Source organism: Engraulis encrasicolus, chromosome 19 (genome assembly GCF_034702125.1).
Source record: "Engraulis encrasicolus isolate BLACKSEA-1 chromosome 19, IST_EnEncr_1.0, whole genome shotgun sequence".
Classification (NCBI taxonomy): domain Eukaryota; kingdom Metazoa; phylum Chordata; class Actinopteri; order Clupeiformes; family Engraulidae; genus Engraulis; species Engraulis encrasicolus.
This window is the reverse complement of record NC_085875.1, coordinates 23,792,116-23,812,115: the sequence shown is the minus strand read 5'-3', so window position 1 is coordinate 23,812,115 and position 20,000 is coordinate 23,792,116. Positions and strand designations below refer to the sequence as shown.

General features: G+C 47.1%; 1 protein-coding gene across 4 annotated transcripts in view; it reads right to left on the bottom strand.

Annotated features, from left to right (window-relative positions):
- The window catches only part of kif13ba (kinesin family member 13Ba), a 116,994-nt gene that overhangs the window by 76,823 nt on the left and 20,171 nt on the right, over positions 1-20,000 (bottom strand). For all 4 annotated transcript variants that reach the window (XM_063183846.1, XM_063183849.1, XM_063183847.1 and 1 more), the window contains exons 3-5: positions 5,663-5,675; positions 4,368-4,428; positions 2,835-2,927 (exon numbers count right to left, since the gene is read on the bottom strand). In XM_063183846.1, coding sequence (XP_063039916.1) covers positions 2,835-2,927; positions 4,368-4,428; positions 5,663-5,675 — 167 coding nt within the window. The remainder of the gene's footprint in view (positions 1-2,834; positions 2,928-4,367; positions 4,429-5,662; positions 5,676-20,000) is intronic.

Genomic DNA, 20,000 nt, shown 5'->3' with positions numbered 1-20,000 from the left:
TGCAGCAGAGGCACTGAAAAAAGGAAGTGTAATGAAGTCTGACCTGAATTTCGACTACATCTAGAGCTACTGCACCGTGTTTGGGCTTTGTAGAAACCTGGCAGCTGGAAAACAGTGCATTGTACAAAATAAAGTAGAGCACAACATGTAGCAAGTAGCTTTTGTACTTTGTAGAGCTGCATTGCTGTAAATACATAGCTCATTCCTTATACAACGCATCCTACATCACCTCCTTCTCCACCACAGTCTTGACCAGAGTTTTGACTAAAATCTCCAGTTACTGTGCTGTGTTTGGCTTTGTACTGTAGAGCTGCACTTCTGGAAAACAACCGTCATCCATTGCTGCATTGCTTTGAGACAGCTCATCCACTCTGCCCTTACAAAGACAAAGAGCAGTAACCATATCTTCTCAAAATTGAGTTTACCGGTAGACTGAAAATGGTCTTGATAATACCTCCTTTATCTTGTGACCGATATAACCAGAGAGAGGTTCCATTGGCCCATTGTTTCCTGGTTCTATTATGCCCCCCTTTAGGCAGACCTAGGCAGACCTAAGGACTGTTCTATTCATTGTAGGAACATTATGACACGCCCCTTTAGGCAGACCGGAACCTGATCGCGTTAGGTGCCCATAGAAACCTATTATGTTGGCATATCTCTATAGAATATCTCTGATATAACGGTAGGCCTTTTTCAATGTTGGCAGAGTTACTGCACTTGGCCTTTGTACGGCAGCATTGTGCAACATAGTTCAGCACATCGTTCTCCTGCAGCAGCAGCAGCAGCAGCATCACTGCACTGCAGCCTCTTCTCAACCCCAGGCAGCTGCGGTAGGCCCTGGGGAAAGTCCCTGACTGGAGAGCATTGCATAGGGGTTAACCTCCCCACAACTCCAAACAATGCCTCCGCAACCCACATCAAACACAACAGTATAGCATAGAGGCGAGCCTCCCCACAAATATGCACACCTCCGACACCCTAGCTCCAACCCCACTACTCAACAGCATAGGGACAAACCTCTCCATATATATATGCAACCCCCTCCATCTTTAGGCATATGCAACCCCCTCCCTCTTTAGGCACGCACGCGAGTCCGGGGGGTGTGATGACAACCATGTGACGAACGACAGCTCAGACTAGAAAGGATAGTAGCTTGGGTCCAATCTCGCTGGAAATAGTGAATGTAACCACGTGAGCAGAGATATTCTATAGAGATATGCCAACATAATAGGTTTCTATGGGCACCTAACGCGACCAGGTTCCGGTCTGCCTAAAGGGGTGTGTCATAATGCTCCTACAATGAATAGAACAGTCCTTAGGTCTGCCTAGGTCTGCCTAAGGGGGGCCATAATAGAACCAGGAAACAATGGGGCAATGGAACCTCTCTCTCTCTACTCTCTCTGACGTGAGCACGCGCACACAAAACCATCTGGTTAAGCTGCTGGCTCAGCTAGTCGGACTGCCACGCGGTCAAGGTGTGTGCTTGCATAATTTCAAAAGGTTAAGCTGCAGAATACCAATAGTGAGCTAAGAAACACAAATATTCAGGCCAAATTTGACCAGAGAAACCCTGTAGGGGGAACTCTGACTTCTCAGGCCACATGAGCCGTCCGGAACGAACGGAGACTTGGGCAACCCCCCGTTGAGCTGTGAGCAAATGTGGGGGGGGTGCGCTGTGGCTGCCTGATCATCATAGACTTGCAATCGAGATTCACCGAAGGTGTTGCGTCACTAGGAGGGCGCAGCCTGGCTAGCGCTGTGGTGCAACGCGCTAAGCCCCCCACATTTGGGCTTGCATGCCCATGGGGACTCTGGTTTGAGTCCGGCCGGGGTCATTTCCCAATCCTCCCCAACGCTCTCTCCCACTCACTTCCTGTCAGCATCTCATACTGTCCTGTCAATAAAGGTATAAAAAACCCTAAAAATATATTAAGACATGTTGCTCCCCATTCTTTTGGGTGCTCCTAGAAATACAGTCGGCAACACTTTTTGAAGACTCGGATTTAACCATGTCATGTTCTCCAGAAACTGGCAGATGAGCGCAAAAGGCCTTGCCATCATGTGTGTAAAATGGTATTTGGAGTCCTTTAGAGAGAGCCAGAGGGTTGACCTGCTCTGACCAGCACTGTCATCTGGGTACAACCAGAGGAACTTGTACATCCAGTCTTTCAAACAAACACGCTGAGTTGCAGGTCACAGGGATTTGTTGTCTGCCGCATGCAGAAGATCGATAGGTTGACTCAACATCTGGGTTAACTCTCACTCTCTCTCTCTCTCTCTCTTTCTTTCCTTCTCTATCTCTCTCTCTCTCTCCCTCACTCACTCAAACACGCTCACCCACCCGTTCCAAGGAGCCCCTGGGTTGTCTAACCACAGTCTACTATAGAGTAAACCAGACGTGTGGGAGACACTAGAGGCAAGAGTCTTTCAGCTGCTTTCAGAGCAGCATGTCAAACCTGATCCAGAGCTAAGAGGAGCGCACGCATGCACGCACACACGCACGCACACACACACGCACGCACGCGCACGCACGCACACACACACACACACACACACACACGCACGCACGCGCACGCACGCACACACACACACACACACACACGTCATCGGTCACCACAAACAGACCTTTGCACCCAGTGCCTGAGACAAGTATGGGTGACTATGGGGCAATTGAGATTATTTTCTTTGCATTTATTTATTTATTTCAGTTGAAAGCATCTGATCTTATACACTCAACAGATCAGGTGTCATGTGGTGTGGGATAGTGCAGTGTAGTCTGGTGAAGTGTTGTATTATAATAATGTGGTGAAGTGTGGTATGGTGTTGTGACCCACCTGTTTGCCCGTAGGCAAAGATGCAGGCGTTGTAGCCCTGGAAGGCATTGTCCAGAAGACTCTCCCCTAGGCACTGAAATACCACATCCTGACCTGAAAACACACACACACACACACACAAACACAAACAGTAAATTTCACAGAATCTGTTCTGTGCAGAATTTAGAGATTCTACAATATCCCCCCCCCGCCTATTTCTCAACCGCCCCTCTCTCCAATCCCCCCACCACCCCACACACACAAACTGTGACACAAACAGTGTGACACACACATGATCAGATGTCCTGACTTGTGTACAGTATGAGGTCATTGGGTCGCCCTGCTCTGCTCTGCTCTATCCTCCGCTGAGCTGTGCTGTGCTGAGCTGAGCTGCTGTGTCCTCAGTGTGCTGAGTTCATCAATGAGAGCGGCCCGCCCGGCCGCTGATCTAATCACATGCTCGCTAGACTCCAGTCAGTAAACTTGGTCAACTCTCAACGGGGCCAAAACGCCAACAGCAGCAGCAGCAGCAGCAGCAGCAGCAGCAGCAGCAGCAGCAGCAGCAGCAGCAGTGGCGGCGGCGGCGACCGCGTTTCTCCCGTTCCAGTAGCTGTAGGTGTGCCGACTGAGTCGACCGCCACTGTGGCGGCCATGCTGTGCCTTAATCTCCCGTTCACCTTGTTAATCCGGCGTGAGCCGCAGGGCGTTTTTTAAAGGGCAAATTAAGGGTGTCTGCCTGCCTGCCGTTGCATTCCTGACATGGTTACTTTGCTCGACTTTCTCTGGCAGAGCCGGCTCTCGCTGGTCATAAGAGCATTCAGCAGCACAGGAGAGGAAACTGGCTCGCACACATACACGCACGCACGCACGCATACACAGCAAAGAAACTGGCTCACACACATACAAAAGCCTGCTCTCCTTCACTGGACCGCCCAACATAGGCAAGGAGCTCATACATAGAAATGCTCATTTGCCTGTGTATAAACAGACACACAGAGATACAGAGTCACACACAGGTACGCACACACAAGCACAGACGCACACACTCGCGCACACAGCTACACGCGCGCAAACAGCTACACACGCGCACAAACCTACACGCGCACACACAGCTACACGCGCACACACAGCTTCACACAGACAGAGTTCAGCTTCTTGACAGTCTGCCTGAGGTGCTCATCTTGTGATTTGTAAACATCTATATCAGCCAGACTGGCATCACATACAAACACACAGATGAATGCCAAGTAGTACAGCCGGCTGGAGGCTGCTGCTATGCCTTCATATCTGGAGGGATTACACAGAACGAGGCAAAAGACGCCTAACAGCATGTGATTAACTTGACATTTCCATTCCCTTCCCCTTGATTTTTTTTATTTTTCCTTTTTCAATTGTTGAGCATATTGTAAATGCTTAGAAAGATACCAACTGGGGATGTTGGGGATTAGTCGGCTGTCATAATTACGGGGGACCCCGTGGAGTTTGATTTGAAGTCAATTTAAAATGTAAAAGCTTCTGCTTTAAAAAAAAAACAATAATAAAGAAGATACCAACCAGCAAATTTGTCTTTTTCCGACTCGTCCATCGACCAGAAGCAGTAGTCGTAGGCAAAGACCTGTCAGGAAGAAAACACAGATGACATGACATTATTAGAGGTGCACCGAAAATTCAGCTGCAGAAAATATTCGGTTAAAAATGCACAAAAAAAAAAGCCAATTGAGTGACCGAATCGGAGGCCGAATAGAAATGAATTGAAATTACTGAATTAATGAATCAATTACACTAATTCCAGTTCTACACTAACATTTGAAGACTTCAAATACACATTTATTTTCTTTCAAAAACATTTCTAAACATTTATTGTAGGCCTAAGCCGTACATTTAAGCAATATTTGAAAATAGTGAAAAACCTAACTTTTGATAACTTTTGACTGAATTGTAATACTCGATTTCGGTTTCGGTATTCGGCCAAGTGATTAATTATTATTCGGTTTCGGACACAATTTTTCATTTCGGTGCACCTCTAGACAATATTATATAGGCAAGGCATAGCCTAAAGAAAAGCACTGTTCACCAAAGGTAGGGATATTTGGCTTTCAGGTGATGTAACAGGATGAAATAAATAAATAAATGAAACGCACAAATTCTCATCCTGAACCAGTCACAGCACAGTATCTGTGACTTTACACCAATTTACCTTCAACTAATGCACACTCTCATTTTATTGAAAGCTAAATATCACCATTTTCTGAACCCTGTATGTCTGATGACTTATTCATCCAGGTCATGCTATCTAAAGGATTTAGATGTAAGCAAGTCGAGTCGAAACTACTTGCATGGCCAAATAACAAACGCACTCTGTGTCTTGAAGTAATTATGTTGTTTTTCATACTTGTGTATTTCAGAGTCAAAACACAATGGCTACCCATTCAGCATGTTTTTGAATTACTTATTCAAATGCATGGTAATTCAGATGCACAAAAATGCCTCTCTTCTGCACTGTGCAGGGAGAAAAGTTTATGCAAGCTCGCATTCCTCAAATTCCTAAATTCCTAGGTCATAGTGAAAGGTTGACTGTAAACATACTTGAAGGGAACCCCAAATATGCTTGAATACACACAGACACACACATGCGGGCAAGCACTCACAGAGGGTGAAGCGAACACACACAGACAAACACACACAGACAAACACACAGAGACAAACACACAGAGACAAACACACACACTTAAGTACTTTCATTTGGATTCACTTAAGAATATACACATTACACACAATCTCAGTCTGACACGCATGTGCACACACAGAAGTACTTTAATTTGGACCGAACAACTGTTGACATGTCGTACCTTTGGCTGGGCTCTGATGTAGATCAATTGGATGACGCGCCAAAGATGGAGAGATGGACCGAAACATGAAAGACAAAAAAGGGAAGAATAATTAGCATTAGCATCACTGATAATCCAGTTAAACATGGCACAACATGTTAATCAAAAACACATTAATTTTGTTTGTGTGCTTTGTTTAAGATATGCTAATGAAACATCCTTTAAATCACCATTATTTCCCCCCATTGTGAGAGTAGACAGGCTTTGAGGCTGCTGGCGTGACCAATGTCACTATGAGTGGCCTACACAGAGCATATAGTGACGTAAACCACCAGAGTAGCACTGATGCAGCAATCACCCTCAGCTACATGCCAAATACCAAAGCATCATTATGAGCTCATCTCAGAGAGAGAGAGAGAGAGAGAGAGAGAGAGAGAGAGAGAGAGAGAGAGAGAGAGAGAGAGAGAGAGAGAGAGAGTGAAAGAAGAGGCGTGAGGGGGTAGAGTGACATCGCAAAACGAATGGCCGGAGAATAAAGGACAAGCTTTCATGCAGAAGAGTGTAAAAAGGAGAGAAAGACAGGAGAGTGAGTGAGTGAGTGAGTGAGTGAGTGAGTGAGTGAGTGAGTGAGTGAGTGAGTGAGTGAGTGAGTGAGTGAGTGAGTGAGTGAGTGAGTGAGTGAGTGAGTGAGTGAGTGAGTGAGTGAGTGAGTGAGTGAGTGAGGTGGAAAATGGGAGGACACTAGGACCCTGCGACTCCCCGGCCGGTGCCTCCCGTCTCCATGTCATCAGCTGTACTTTGGTCACTGGACCTGAACGCAAACACAGCATCCGCCAGCACAGGCAGGCAGAGACTGGACAGAGCAAACACTGCAGTGCATGCCGATACACACCCCCTCTCTCCACTACCCAACATCTCTTCCTCTGTGAACTCACACTCACTAACTCTCATTCATCAGAGCTTTATTGGCAGCACAAAATACATTTTGTATTGCCAAAGCATTGGCTGAAGAGGTATATTTGTAATAAATGTTTATTTAAAAAAAGTAGTAATAGCAATGATTTTGATGATAATATCAAACAATAATATCAAATAAAGTATTGTGTGTCTGTCTCTCCCTCTCTCTTTTAACTTATCCTTTGTGTTCCCCACTCCTCAATCACATTCAATTCAAACCTCCATTCCCACTCAGAGTATAACAGACACGGCAAACCATACACACAAGGGCAGAATATTGCATGGGCCTACCGGGCTCAGGCCCAGGGGCTCCAAGAGACAAGGGGCCCCTGAAGGCCAAGCCTTTGTACTGTATTTCCATTGTCATATTGAGCTAAAATCACACAACGTTAACAACGCTATAGTCGCATTTTATCAGAGGACAAGTACCCAGGGGATCATGGAGACTCTGTCCCTGCACATACAGTAAGCACACTCGTATTGACCATCTAATGCAGGCCCACAGGCCACAGGCTAGCTGAGCGGAATAAGCCAAAGTGGGGGGCCATCTCTCTCCCATTACCCAAACCTCTCATCAAGCTGATGGGCAACCCAATCCCCATCCCCTGCTCCCTCTCATTTGGAGAACAACAACCACAGCAAACTACATAACAAGCTCTGTATTGTCCAACTACAGGCTAGCTGTGCAAAAGTAGTCAAAGTAGGGTCTCTCTCCCCCACGTCCCCTACCTCCAAACACAGCCAACTGAAACAAAGTCAGAACCATTCTCTGTCTTTCTCTCTTTGTCTCGCTATGTCTCTCTCTCTCTCTGTCTCTCTCTCTCTGTCTCTCTCTCTACAATGACCCACATAAGCTCACGCATACTGTAGTGCCCACCTAACTCCAGGAAGCTTAGAGTAAAGGCTCGTCGTGCAGAAGGAAAAGGAGCATACCCTGGCCCTAATCATTAACGGATCGTTTTGCATTTGGCTGCCAGATTAACTCTGAGGGGACACACTAACAAACCCCAGAGAGCAGAGCGGAGCTGACCCACAGCTGCCCACCAACTCCACTGGACAGTATGCTGCAACCTGGCAGTATGCTAAACAGAGCATCCAAAAAGATGCAGTGGAGATTGTGCTAGGTCATGCTAACAAACTCCATCAAATGCAATGGACACAATGCTAATATGCCATCAGATTCAATGTTGAGATTCACTTCATGCTATGGCCTAATGGTTGGGGAGTTGGCCTTGGAATTGCCGTTTCAAATCCTGTACCAGTCTGAAGAATGTGGTTCTTTTCCTCCTGTCCATTTCCTCACACACATCCTCATCATGCCCTTGAGCAAGGGACCCAACCTCACATTGCCCCAGGGACTGTAATCAAATACCCTGCCTGTATCTAAACAACACTTTGGATCAAAGAGTCAGCAATGTGTAATGCAATGTAACCTTGTCAATCAGGCGCCCTGGATATTATGCTGCCGCATGCTACAGTAACTGCTTCCATCAGAAGCATGCTGACCTTTGCGTGCAATGCCATGGTGTACCGTACAGGTCAGGGGCTTGAAGAGGGGACATGGGTTATGATGGCTCATTACAAGCATTCTATATCTAGTCACGGAGGGGACTGATAGGTGCACGCAACATGGATAATAAACACACACACACACACACACACACACACACACGCACACACGCACACACGCACACACGCACACACGCACACACGCACACACACACACACACACACACACGTTAAGGCTGTAACGATACACCCAACCCACGATTCGGTTTGTATCACGATATATGACCCACGATTCGATACGCCCCACGATTTTATTTTATTTTTTAAAGGGAAAAAAAGAAGAAAATATATTAGGCCTATATAGGCTATATATATGCTTTCTTTTTGCATTTAGGCCTACCTAAATACATTAATTTTGTAGGTGTACTAAATTATGTTGCAGATATAGGCTATCCACTGCAACCTGTTCCCCAGGTGTTGACATCAAAGCACAACACAGAGAAATAAGGGATATTAGTTCACCAAGGAAAAGTAGACTTCTTATTAATAGCCTTAGATCATATCGTGCTGAGATGCTGACCATGGGTGAGAGAGACAGAGAAGGGTCAGGGTTCCAGTAGGCAGCCTTTAACAACTGTCTCACATTATCAAACATTATCCAATTAATATCCAAACAATAACTGAAAACAACACTGGTCATATTTCGTTAGGAAACATGTTGTAGGCTATAAAGTTACTTACAAAAATGCAACACTTAATTTTGATGTTTAATATTTTTGTAACTTTTTTGTTCGTGCAGCAGCGCGCGCACGCTTAATACAAACACATCTCGAAATGAACCTCAGTTAGCCTATGTTCTCACGATGCAACACGCACGTTGTCCTTTGTTTGGTTTTGTGATTTGACATTTTGTCAAGAGCGGGAATGGATACAGGCTGAAATGGAGCATGTTTTCGGTAGGCAGGCGGTCAATGCTGGGAAGAAATAACGCTGCCTATTAATGTCCACATTGACCTCAACGTTCGCCCGACTTCAGACACTTCCCTTACAGAGCGCAGCGTGGTTTATGAATTTGGGCAGGCGGAGCATCTCGCTCTCTCGCTCTCTTTCTCTCTCTCCGCTCAACGTCTATCTCCACTCAACAGCATCGGCGCATGCATGAATCTAAACACCTTCACACGTTTGATAAAGCCTTCTTGGTCTGTTGTTCATTTCTGTGCTTTACCTTCCGACGTTTCCAAGTTTTCGTCTTGCGGAGGTTGCTCAGGCAATTGACAACAAGTGCGCACGTGCTGGTTGGACGGAACATTTTATAAGAGAGGGGTGAATGGAAGTGTTACTCGCACATGTGCGCCCCTTTTCTACTTGTCTTTTTAAAGCGCATATGCAAACATTTGCCTGTATCCTGCTGTTTTCTAGACTGAGGGGTAACAACAGAGACTTTGTTAGGGAAGAACTCTGGTAACAGCTTTTAAAGAGCGCATCGCGATTCTGCGAGGAAGGTTCGCGATAGGGGTTCGTGGGTCTGCGTACCGCGATCCCTCGGTTCGATGCAATATCGTTACAGCCTTAACACACGTGTAGACGCACACACATGTAGACGCACACACGCAGGCACACACACAGGCATACGCAGGCACACACACACGCATAAACTTGCACACAATTAAACCCATGAAAATAAATACACACGCAAGCTTACATGTACAAATACACACACAAATGCCAAGCTGACACACACACGCACAGTAACTCATTCGAGCCCTCCCATCTGGCGAGCATAAGTGTGTGTGTGTGTGTGTGTGTGTGTGTGTGTGTGTGTGTGTGTGTGTGTGTGTGTGTGGCTACTGAAGCATGCACCAACTAGGAAACAGAGCCAGCAGCAGGAGCGCACATTTACACACAACAAGGGAGAAGGGAGAGAGCGAGAGAGCGAGAGAGCGAGAGAGCGAGAGAGCGAGAGAGCGAGAGAGCGAGAGAGCGAGAGAGAGAGAGAGAGAGAGAGCGAGAGAGCGACAGAGGACACATCACACACGACAACTACAAGAGACAGAGCAGGAGAAGGAAAAGAGAAGAGAAAGGGAAAACAGGAAAACTGCCAAACAGTCAGAAACAGGCACCAGGAGAATGGCGGAGAAAAAGAGAGATGTAGTGAGGGGACAGTGCATACAGGGGAGGACTACTGGAGACTTTTTCCCAAGCAGAATGGAGAGATAATGTGTAGGAGAGAAAAAAAAGATGAATGGGGCAAAGAACAAAAAAAGAAGAGTTTTGGCAAGGGAGGGAGAGAGATGAGTGAGCATATACAGTAGGAGAGCACCAGTAGGGGTTTTAAAGAAAGAAGAGGAGCGATGATCAAGAGAAAGAGAAAAAGAAAAAGAAAAAGAAAAAGAAAGAGAAAGAGAAAGGGGAAAAGAGTTGTAGCAAGTGGGCATACAAGGGAGAATGAGTGTGCAGATAAAAAAACAAAAGCGGGATGAGAGAGAGAGAGAGAGAGAGAGAGAGAGAGAGAGAGAGAGAGAGAGAGAGAGAGAGAGAGAGAGAGAGAGAGAGAGAGAGAGAGAGAGAGAGAGAGAGAGAGAGAGAGAGACCCCGGGCCGAGGCTGTCGTAGGAAATCAGGCCACGCCACACAAAGCGCTCACTGTATCACACGCACAACAGCCCGCACTCCCATCACATTCCACAAATAGTAGCCAGGGATTCAACCCCCCACTCACACACACACACACTGCATCAACAACCACACACACTCACTCTCACTCTCCCCCGCAGCAAGTGTCAGAATGAACTTCATCTTGGACATCCATGAAGAGGGGAGGAGTAGGAGACTGGTGTGTGTGTGTGTGTGTGTGTGTGTGTGTGTGTGTGTGTGTGTGTGTGTGTGTGTGTGTGTGTGTGTGTGTGTGTGTGTGTCTCTGTCAAAAAGAAGAGGAGTTGGGAGTGACATAGTGCTTTTTTTTGTAGTGTGTGTGTGTGTGTGTGTGTGTGTGTGTGTGTGTGTGTGTGTGTGTGTGTGTGTGTGTGTGTGTGTGTGTGTGCGTTTGTGTTGTTCAGGATGGATGAAAGTGATGGGGGAGTGCATCTTTGCAGAGGTTTGTTAGTGACATTTCTCATTGAGTACAGTACAGTTTGTGTATATACAGTAAGGAGGACAGCAACACTTGATCTCTAAACCCAGCAGGGAGTCGGACTACACATTTACTGACACAACAAAATCCCCTCCATCCTTCACACGCGCGCCACACACACGCACGCGCGCACGCACGCGCGCACGCACGCACGCGCCACACACGCCGCACGCGCCACACACGCCACACACGCCACACACACCCACACACACACACACACCCTGCTTATATTACTACAAGAACCTGAGACAATACTCTGGCAGCACTTCACACACTTCTGCTACCCCCATCTTCACCCCCAACCTTTCTATTCTTCTACCTTAGTTCTACCTTTCCAAGAGTAAACAACTCTCCCCCCACACTTTCGTCTTCCAACAGCATACATATTCTCTCTTTCTTTCTCTCCACTTTGGTGCGTCCATTCAATACCACCCTCTCACTGTGCTTTTACACACTGTCCTCATACGTTCTCTCTCCATTGCTTCAATCAACAGCCCTTTCTTTGGGTCTCCCTCTCCGTCCCCCTGCATGTCTACCCCTCTCTCAGTCTCAGGATGTATTGGCAGTCATGGGTGAGCGGTTAGGGCGTCAGACTTGCATCCCAGAGGTTGCCGGTTCGACTCCCGACCCGCCAGGTTGGTGGGGGGAGTAATCAACCAGTGCTCTCCCCCATCCTCCTCCATGACTGAGGTACCCTGAGCATGGTACCGTCCCACCGCACTGCTCTCCATGGGGCGCCACTGAGGGCTGCCCCCTTGCACGGGTGAGGCATAAATGCAATTTCGTTGTGTGCAGTGTGCAGTGTTCACTTGTGTGCTGTGGAGTGCTGTGTCACAATGACAATGGGAGTTGGAGTTTCCCAATGGGCTTTCACTTTCACTTGTATTGATTTCAGACCAGGAAGGAGCAAACCAAATTGACTTTCTATTTATTCATTTTGTCGCGGTTCACTTTCATACTGTACTTTTTGGTAAGTGGACAACAATCGGTCAACAAAGCCACGTGCCCTAAGGTCGTTCAGCTATTGGTCAGAAACGCCAGGTGCAAAAAGTGATAAATTCACACCAATTAGTATCCAATTACTATGCAACTGCTACAAGTTTTTTTAAATCAATAAGAAGAGGCCAGGCAGCTACAGAGGACAGTGGTCAGCGCGCATTATCTTGTGACATTTACCAACATCTACCACACAAGACGCACAAGATGTGTTGGGATGGTTGGCAAACCTTTGACTCAACCAAAAATACATGGATTAGGTCAGCTTGTTCGATCCGGACCAAAGTTCAGTGATTTGCATTCAGACCAGCCCAAAACCAAATCCCAACCAAATGACATTTGGTTTGTTTGGTCCGGACCAAACAAGGTAGGTGTGAATATGCCTTCAAGTCCTAGTCTCCCATGTTTAGCAGTCCAGAAGAGCATGCCTGACGTCTTAGCAGGTCTGCCTGTCTGGCTCATTACCATGGCCTTTGATCAGAGCAGACTTCTGGAGAGAGGAAGGAATGCAGATGGAGGGAGAGGAAGAGGAAGGAATGCAGATGGAGGGAGAGGAGGAGGAAGAGGAGGAGAGAGGAGAGAGGAGGGAAGGAAGAAGGCTCTATGTTGCTGGAGAGAGGAAGGAATGCAGCAGGAGGGAGAGAGGAAGAGGAAGAAGAGAGCAAGTAGAGGAGGAGAGAGGAGGATGGAGAGGAGGGGAGGAAGAAGGCTCCATGTTGCAGGAGAGGGGAAGGAATGTAGGGAGGCCTGTTGGTGGAGAAGAGGAAAGGAGGAAGGAGAGAAGGAGGAGAGGTGGAAGACAAAAGGAAGACAGGAAGAGGGGGAGGAGAGGATGAGGAGGACAGGCAGGGAGAGGAGGAGCGAGAGAAGAGGAGGAATAAGCTTTTTGGATAAGGGAAGGAATGTTGAACAGGGGAAAGGCCTGTTGATGGAGGAGGGAAGGAAGAGGGAAAGGAAGAGGAAAAGGAAGAAAAGGAGGAAAGTATAGAGGAAGCGGAGGAGAGAGGAAGAGGAGGAGAGGAGAGGAAAGAGGAGAGGAAGCTCGATGTTGAAGTACAGCATACTAGAGTCTGCCAGAGGAAGCCAGGAAGAGGAGGAGAGAGGAAGAGGAGAGAGGAGGAGGAGGAGAGAGGAAGAAAAGGAGAAAGGAATAACAATGTTGGATAGGGGAAAGAATGCAGTGGGGTCATTTCACGTGGGGTCATTTCACCCTCATATGTAAACCTTTGCTAGTCTGTTTCTCTCTTAATATTTGTGTCAGAATCACACAAATGCAGTTCTGGGGTGCTACCTTGCTACTGAAAAGGCACAACAAGTATGATTGAAATCTGTGTCGGTCGGGTCCAAAACTGTGTCTGATTTCATGTGAAATGACCCAGTGAGACCTAATGATGGAGGAGAGGGCAGGAGTAGGGAGAGGAGGAAGGAGATAAGGGGAGAGAAAGGGTGAGAGGAGAAGGAGGAGGGGGTAGTGAAATGGAGTAGAGGAATAGAGAAAAGTGGAGGCAGAGGGGGGAAGTAAGTCTACTGTAGAAAGGAAGGAATTCAGTGAGGCATGTTGGTAGAGGAGCGGAAAGGAGGGGAAGAGGAGGAATAGAGGAAGAGGAGGAGAGGAATAAGGCTGGATGTTGAAGAACAGCGTACTCGAGTCTGATACAGAGGGGTAGGAATGAAGCAAGGCCTGTTGGAGGATGAGAGGAGGAGAAAGGAATGGAGAGGAAGGAGGAGAGAAGAAGAGAAGGGAGAGGGAAAGAGAGGAAGAACAAGGCTGGGAGCTTGAAGCCAGAGGCAGTCTGAAAATTCACGTAAAATGCACAAAACAGTTCTGGTTCCATACATGACTGGGCTGATTTAAAGCTTGGTGTATGTGTGTGTGTGTGTGTGTGTGTGTGTGTGTGTGTGTGTGTGTGTGTGTGTGTGTGTGTGTGTGTGTGTGTGTGTGTGTGTGTGTGTGTGTGTGTGTGTGTGTGTGTGTGTGTGTGTGTGTGTGTGTGGCTAAGGCAGACAGTCTGACAGTGTGTGTGTGTGTGTGTGTGTGTGTGTGTGTGTGTGTGTGTGTGTGTGTGTGTGTGTGTGTGTGTGTGTGTGTGTGTGTGTGTGTGTTTCAGTGGAAATGCTTGAGACGAGTAGGGACCTCCTCTTATACAGTACAGTCATGGAGACATGAAAGGCCCACACTGACACAAGAGAGCAGAAGACACACACACACTACATACGCACACAGTCACGCATATGCACACATGCAGAAACACACACACACAAAACACACGGACACACACAGGCGTGCACACAAACACACACGCGTGCGCGCACACAAACACACACGATAGGACAGACAGATAAGACGAAAAGAGGCCAGCTAAGACACACACACACACACACACACACACACACACACACACACACACACACACACACACACACACACACACACACACACACACACACACACACACACACACACACACACACACACACACACACACACACACACACACACACACACACACACAGCGCAGGAGAAAGATAAGGAGAAAGGAGGGCAGCTAAGTCTCAGTGACACACACACAACCTGAGTGAGCTCATGTTCCTCCCATTCCTGCCTTGGCAACTCCCTTCTCCAACACACATGCAAGTCCCAGCGCCTTTGACCTCGACACACACAAACGCACGCACGTACACACACACACACGCACACGCACAGGCACACACACACACAGGCCCTTTGGCCTTGCCCTGCAACACTGTGGCTCCGATGCTTAGAGCCAATCAATCATATCTCAAGACACGTGGAAGAGCAACACAAACACAGCAGCACAACACATAATACACACAAGACAACAACATGCCTAAAAACAGTAAACATACAATGTAAACAAAGGTTCTCATTTGGGCAACTCGAGTATAAAAATATTGTTGCAGTACTGTAATATTGTGCTGTACTACATGGCCCATTTTGTATGAAACTGCACAAGATAACCTTTCGAATCATGATAATCACGTCAGATACCAGCTTACCACCCCAACAACCTTGATCATGAAATGATGCAACACAGGGTGTTTCTGTTTGCTTTGTGTTACAGGGTGATGGTACACACACACACACACACACACACATTCACACAATCAGTGTATTCCTAGATGGGTGTGTCCGTTAACAGCCACACGGTTGCTAGCTGCAGCTTGCATTGCTGTGCTGTGGCCTTCCTGTCCTTGACTGTATCTCTACCACGCTGCTCAGAAACCTGCTGGGGTTACACACTGAACTAGGGGTGGGCGATATGACGATATTATATCGTGAATCGCGATATTGAGTAAAATATCGTCTCGAATCTGCCAAAGTGGAGAAATCGTATAGATCGTCTTGCAGTGAGGATGTTTATTATCAGCATCAGAGTGATGTTTTCTCACTTGTGTTGTTGTCTTAACTTTATTCTTTACATTATTGTATTCCAATTGTACACTTTATGAGAGTATCATCAGTGTGTTAACATTTTATTGACTGCAAATTACAAATTGCAAGTATATGAAAGCTGTTTTTTGTTGTTTTTATTTTTTGGATGGAAGATCGTGATAAAAAATCGAAATCGTGATTTCATGTTAAAATATCGTGATACAACATTTTTGCCATATCGCCCACCCCTACGCTGAACACTGGAGCAGCTGCTTCTGCCCCCTAACGCACGCACACAAACACGCACGCACAACTGCTGCCCCCCAACTGTGCATCAACTGCCTCATTGATTTTCACACCGCAGTTTTAAAGTTTGTGTGTTGGTGTGTCTGTTTACACACATGGTGTGTGTGTTGTACTCTGATCCATCACTACTGCTTCTGTTTGGACATGCCTCTGTGCCAAATGCACAAATACAGAACGCACATCTGAGGTCACGAGAGAGAGAGAGAGAGAGAGAGAGAGAGAGAGAGAGAGAGAGAGAGAGAGAGAGAGAGAGAGAGAGAGAGAGAGAGAGAGAGAGAGAGAGAGAGAGAGAGAGAGAGAGAGAGAGAGAGAGAGATGGATCATGGCGGACCGGGAGAGACAGAACAAAAGAACAAGGTGGAATACTATCCGTTCAGTTTCTCAAACTGACATAGCCAAAACAAGTGTTTCATGTTTGTGCTGACTATAACTTTCGTCTACGTCTACAGTACATGACATTTACGTCATACATGTAACTAAACTACCATCCTTCAGATGTTTGGCTTCAAAAGAACGCTCAAGTACTTCAAGCCCCCCTCTGATCCACTGAATCCATGTTAAGATAAGCCAGAAACATCATAAATTGTGGAGAGACCTTAAAAGGTTGTGAAATCTTTGAGTGAGAGAGAGTGACAGTCAGGATGTGTGTGTGTGTGTGAGAGAGACAGAAGGGGGGATGAAAAGAGGAAAGAAAAAGTGAGATGGAGAAGGAACGAGAGGACGGATTTCTGTGTTTGCATGTGTGTATGCATGCATGTCTGAGTCAACAGGGGTTAAAGTCAGCAACTGCGTGCGTGCGTGCGTGTGCGTGTGCGTGTGTGTCTGACAGGCCCCTATGGTGAGTTATGTGCAGTAATGCGGGCTGGAGGCTGGAGGGAGAGTAGGACATGTGGTTGGCTTTAGTTGCATGCCAGCTGGACAGGTGAGACCAATCACTGCACATGAGCCACAGCTAGTTGCCCAGGAGCATGCATAACTTCACTACACTGCAACAGACTCCGCACTCTTCTCTCCATCTTTTCATAGTCTCTCAGTCATGTGTTTCACCTCTTATTCCTTTCTCTTGCATCACTCTTCTTAGGCGCTTTAGTGCTTTTTGAAGTATCTTTCATTTCAGATGACTGACATCTTATTGTCAGCATCAGCACTCAAAGCCGTAGCGATGTCTTCTTCCTTCCTTTTGTTCAATCATAAAAGGTTGAGACCAATGCTCTAGCTTACTAGCATCTCACCAAGAGTATGTAAGCCATCAGAGCTCTGAAAGTTCCTCTCGGTTTCCCCCCTCTCATTTCTTCATCTCTCTTCACCGCTCTGTCTCAGCAGTCTTTATCCATATCCCTCTAGTTGATTTTCTCTTGTCTTTCCCTCTCCGCCTCTATTTCCAAAGACCGTCTTCTTACTTCTCTCGTACTCAGCCTCTTCTTTCTCTAGACTAGATTCTTCTTTCCTTTCTCTTTCCCCAGACGTTCTCTCTCTCCCTACTTTAATGGGTCAGTGCAGGAGGCCCCTGTGCTGGAGTGAATGTGTGTGTGTGTGTGTGTGCGTGTGCGTGTGCGTGTGCGTGTGCGTGTGTGGCAGCGTGCCAGACTTGGATGTCTGTAAAGGAGCCCCTTAAATCAGCCAGGACGAGCAGCAGATTCCACAGAGCTGCAGATTTACTCCAGAGTCAGGGTCCCTCTCTTTCTCTCTCCCTCTCTCTCTCTCTCTCCCTTTCTTTCCCTCAGTCACTTGCTTGCCTTCTCCCTCCCTCTTTCCCATCATCTCCTTCCCTTCTCTCTCCAAACTATAATATCCCCTCTACCTTCCCTTCTCTCTCCCTTTCTACTTTGTTTGGTTCATTTCCTTCCTTCTCTCGTCACTCTTTTTTTCTGTCTTCCCTCTTTCCTTTCCTTTCCCCTCCTCTGTTTCATACTCTCTACCTTCCTTTCTCTATCCAGCTCTCGCTGTTGTTGCCTGGACTACTTCCCCCTTTCTGTCTGCACCTCTACTTTCTTTCCTCCCTCCCCAATTCTTTCCATCTCTCCTTTACCTTTTCTACCTCTGTCCATCATGCTATCCTTCTCCTCCTACTGCTGCTTCTATTCTTCACACCACACACTTCCCTGGCCCCACATCTCGTTATTGCCCCTTTCAATTCCTCTTTTCCTCCCTCTCGTCTCTCTCTCTTTCTCTGTACTCCTCCTTCCCTCCAAGGAGCCTGGCTGCCAGCTGCTGAAGGCTAACTCTCCCCCACACACACCCTCCGACACACACACACACCCTCCGACACACACACACACCCTCCGACACACACACACACACCCTCCGACACACACACACACACACACACACGCACGCACGCACGCACGCACGCACGCACGCACGCACGCACGCACGCACGCACGCACACTGCCTCCCTACACTACGCTGCCTCACTACTGTCATTCAGCATTGAGCGCCGTGAGGAACGCTTGGCATTGCCTGAGGAGAGGACAGACACATCAGGTCCGACAAGAGCAGAGCACAGCATGCGTTTCTCACTGTGTGAGCCCCCGGGGACCTATTGTCACACATACACACAGACACACACACGCACACACGCACACGCACAGCCCCCCTATGCCACACTGTACGACTACTCACACATGGCTCTGGGGACCTGTTCACACACCCAAACACACACGCGCACACACAGAGACACACGCACACACAGACACACGCACACAGAGACAAGCACACAGAGACACACACACAGACACACAGACACAGCCTCCCCAAGACCACACTGCATGCCTACTCACACACTGCTACATCAATGAACAGTGACATGACATTGCTGGTCTAATGTTGCCCTGAAACCACCACCACGGCACGCTGGTCTGGTCTGGTCTGGTCTCTCCACAGACATTATTAATGTGCCTTAATGCTGTTGTGCGAAGCACTGTGCCAACACTTCAACCTCTCCCCAGAGACCAATAAACTAACCCTACCTCTCCATCTATTATGGATTATGACCACAATTGGCGTCCGTGATGCATCATTACAGTGGTGTGTGTGCGTGTCTGTGCGTGTCTGTCTGTGCGTGTGTGTATGCGTGTCTGTGTGTCCTCACAAAGAGGGGGGAGGGGGTTCTTGAAATTAATTGTACCCTCAATTGCAGTACTGTAAATCTCTTGGGATTTATTAACATCTGCCAGATACGCCATTGTGCATGAACTAAAAGCTCACTGTGGACTGTGGTTACACAAAGACAAACAGTGAGACCATTTGTATCGTCATTATTATATTATAAAATGATCAGTTGGTTACAATTTTTTTTTGGTTCATTGTAAAAAAAAAAAAAAACACAATGTAACTTTTTAAAACCCTTAACCTTAAAAGGGAAACAGCACCAACATCACTAATTAAAGTATTACAGACTAATTAAGCGCGTCTGGCCTCGTTATGGTCCTTACGTTATTGTTTGTGGTCTTAAAGGAAATCAAGCATGGCCTCGCTCTTGATCCTTCATTAGCCACGCTAACCAGATTCGGCCAATTAGAGGCTGTAATGACAAGCTGCTGCAGCCAATCACGTACTGTACATGACACAGCGTTCTAGAACTCCAAGAGCCAAACTGCTGAAGGAACAAAGAAAGAAGGCAGACAGACAAACAAAGTATGAGAATGGCCACCTTTACATGAGGTTTTTAATTCCTAATAATTTGGAATTAAATAGTTCTGCCAAGTTTACGTTACACTTTCATTTAATTCCGAATTGGGACGTGTTCACATGATGTTTTCAAAGTGGAATTTTATTCAGAATTAAACGGACACGGACACACGCACAGACACACACACCCCCTCTTACCCATTGGGTGAGTGGAGTGGCACACCCTTACTTACACACAGCTGCTGACATTTCTCTTGTTCCGTACTCAACTCTGGCATGCGCCCAGGAGGAAACACATGGCATTTTTGAGGGGCATGATATTAAGGGGAGGTGTGTGTGTGTGTGTGTGTGTGTGTGTGTGTGTGTGTGTGTGTGTGTGTGTGTGTGTGTGTGTGTGTGTGTGTGTGTGTGTGTGTGTGTGTGTGTGTGTGTGTGTGT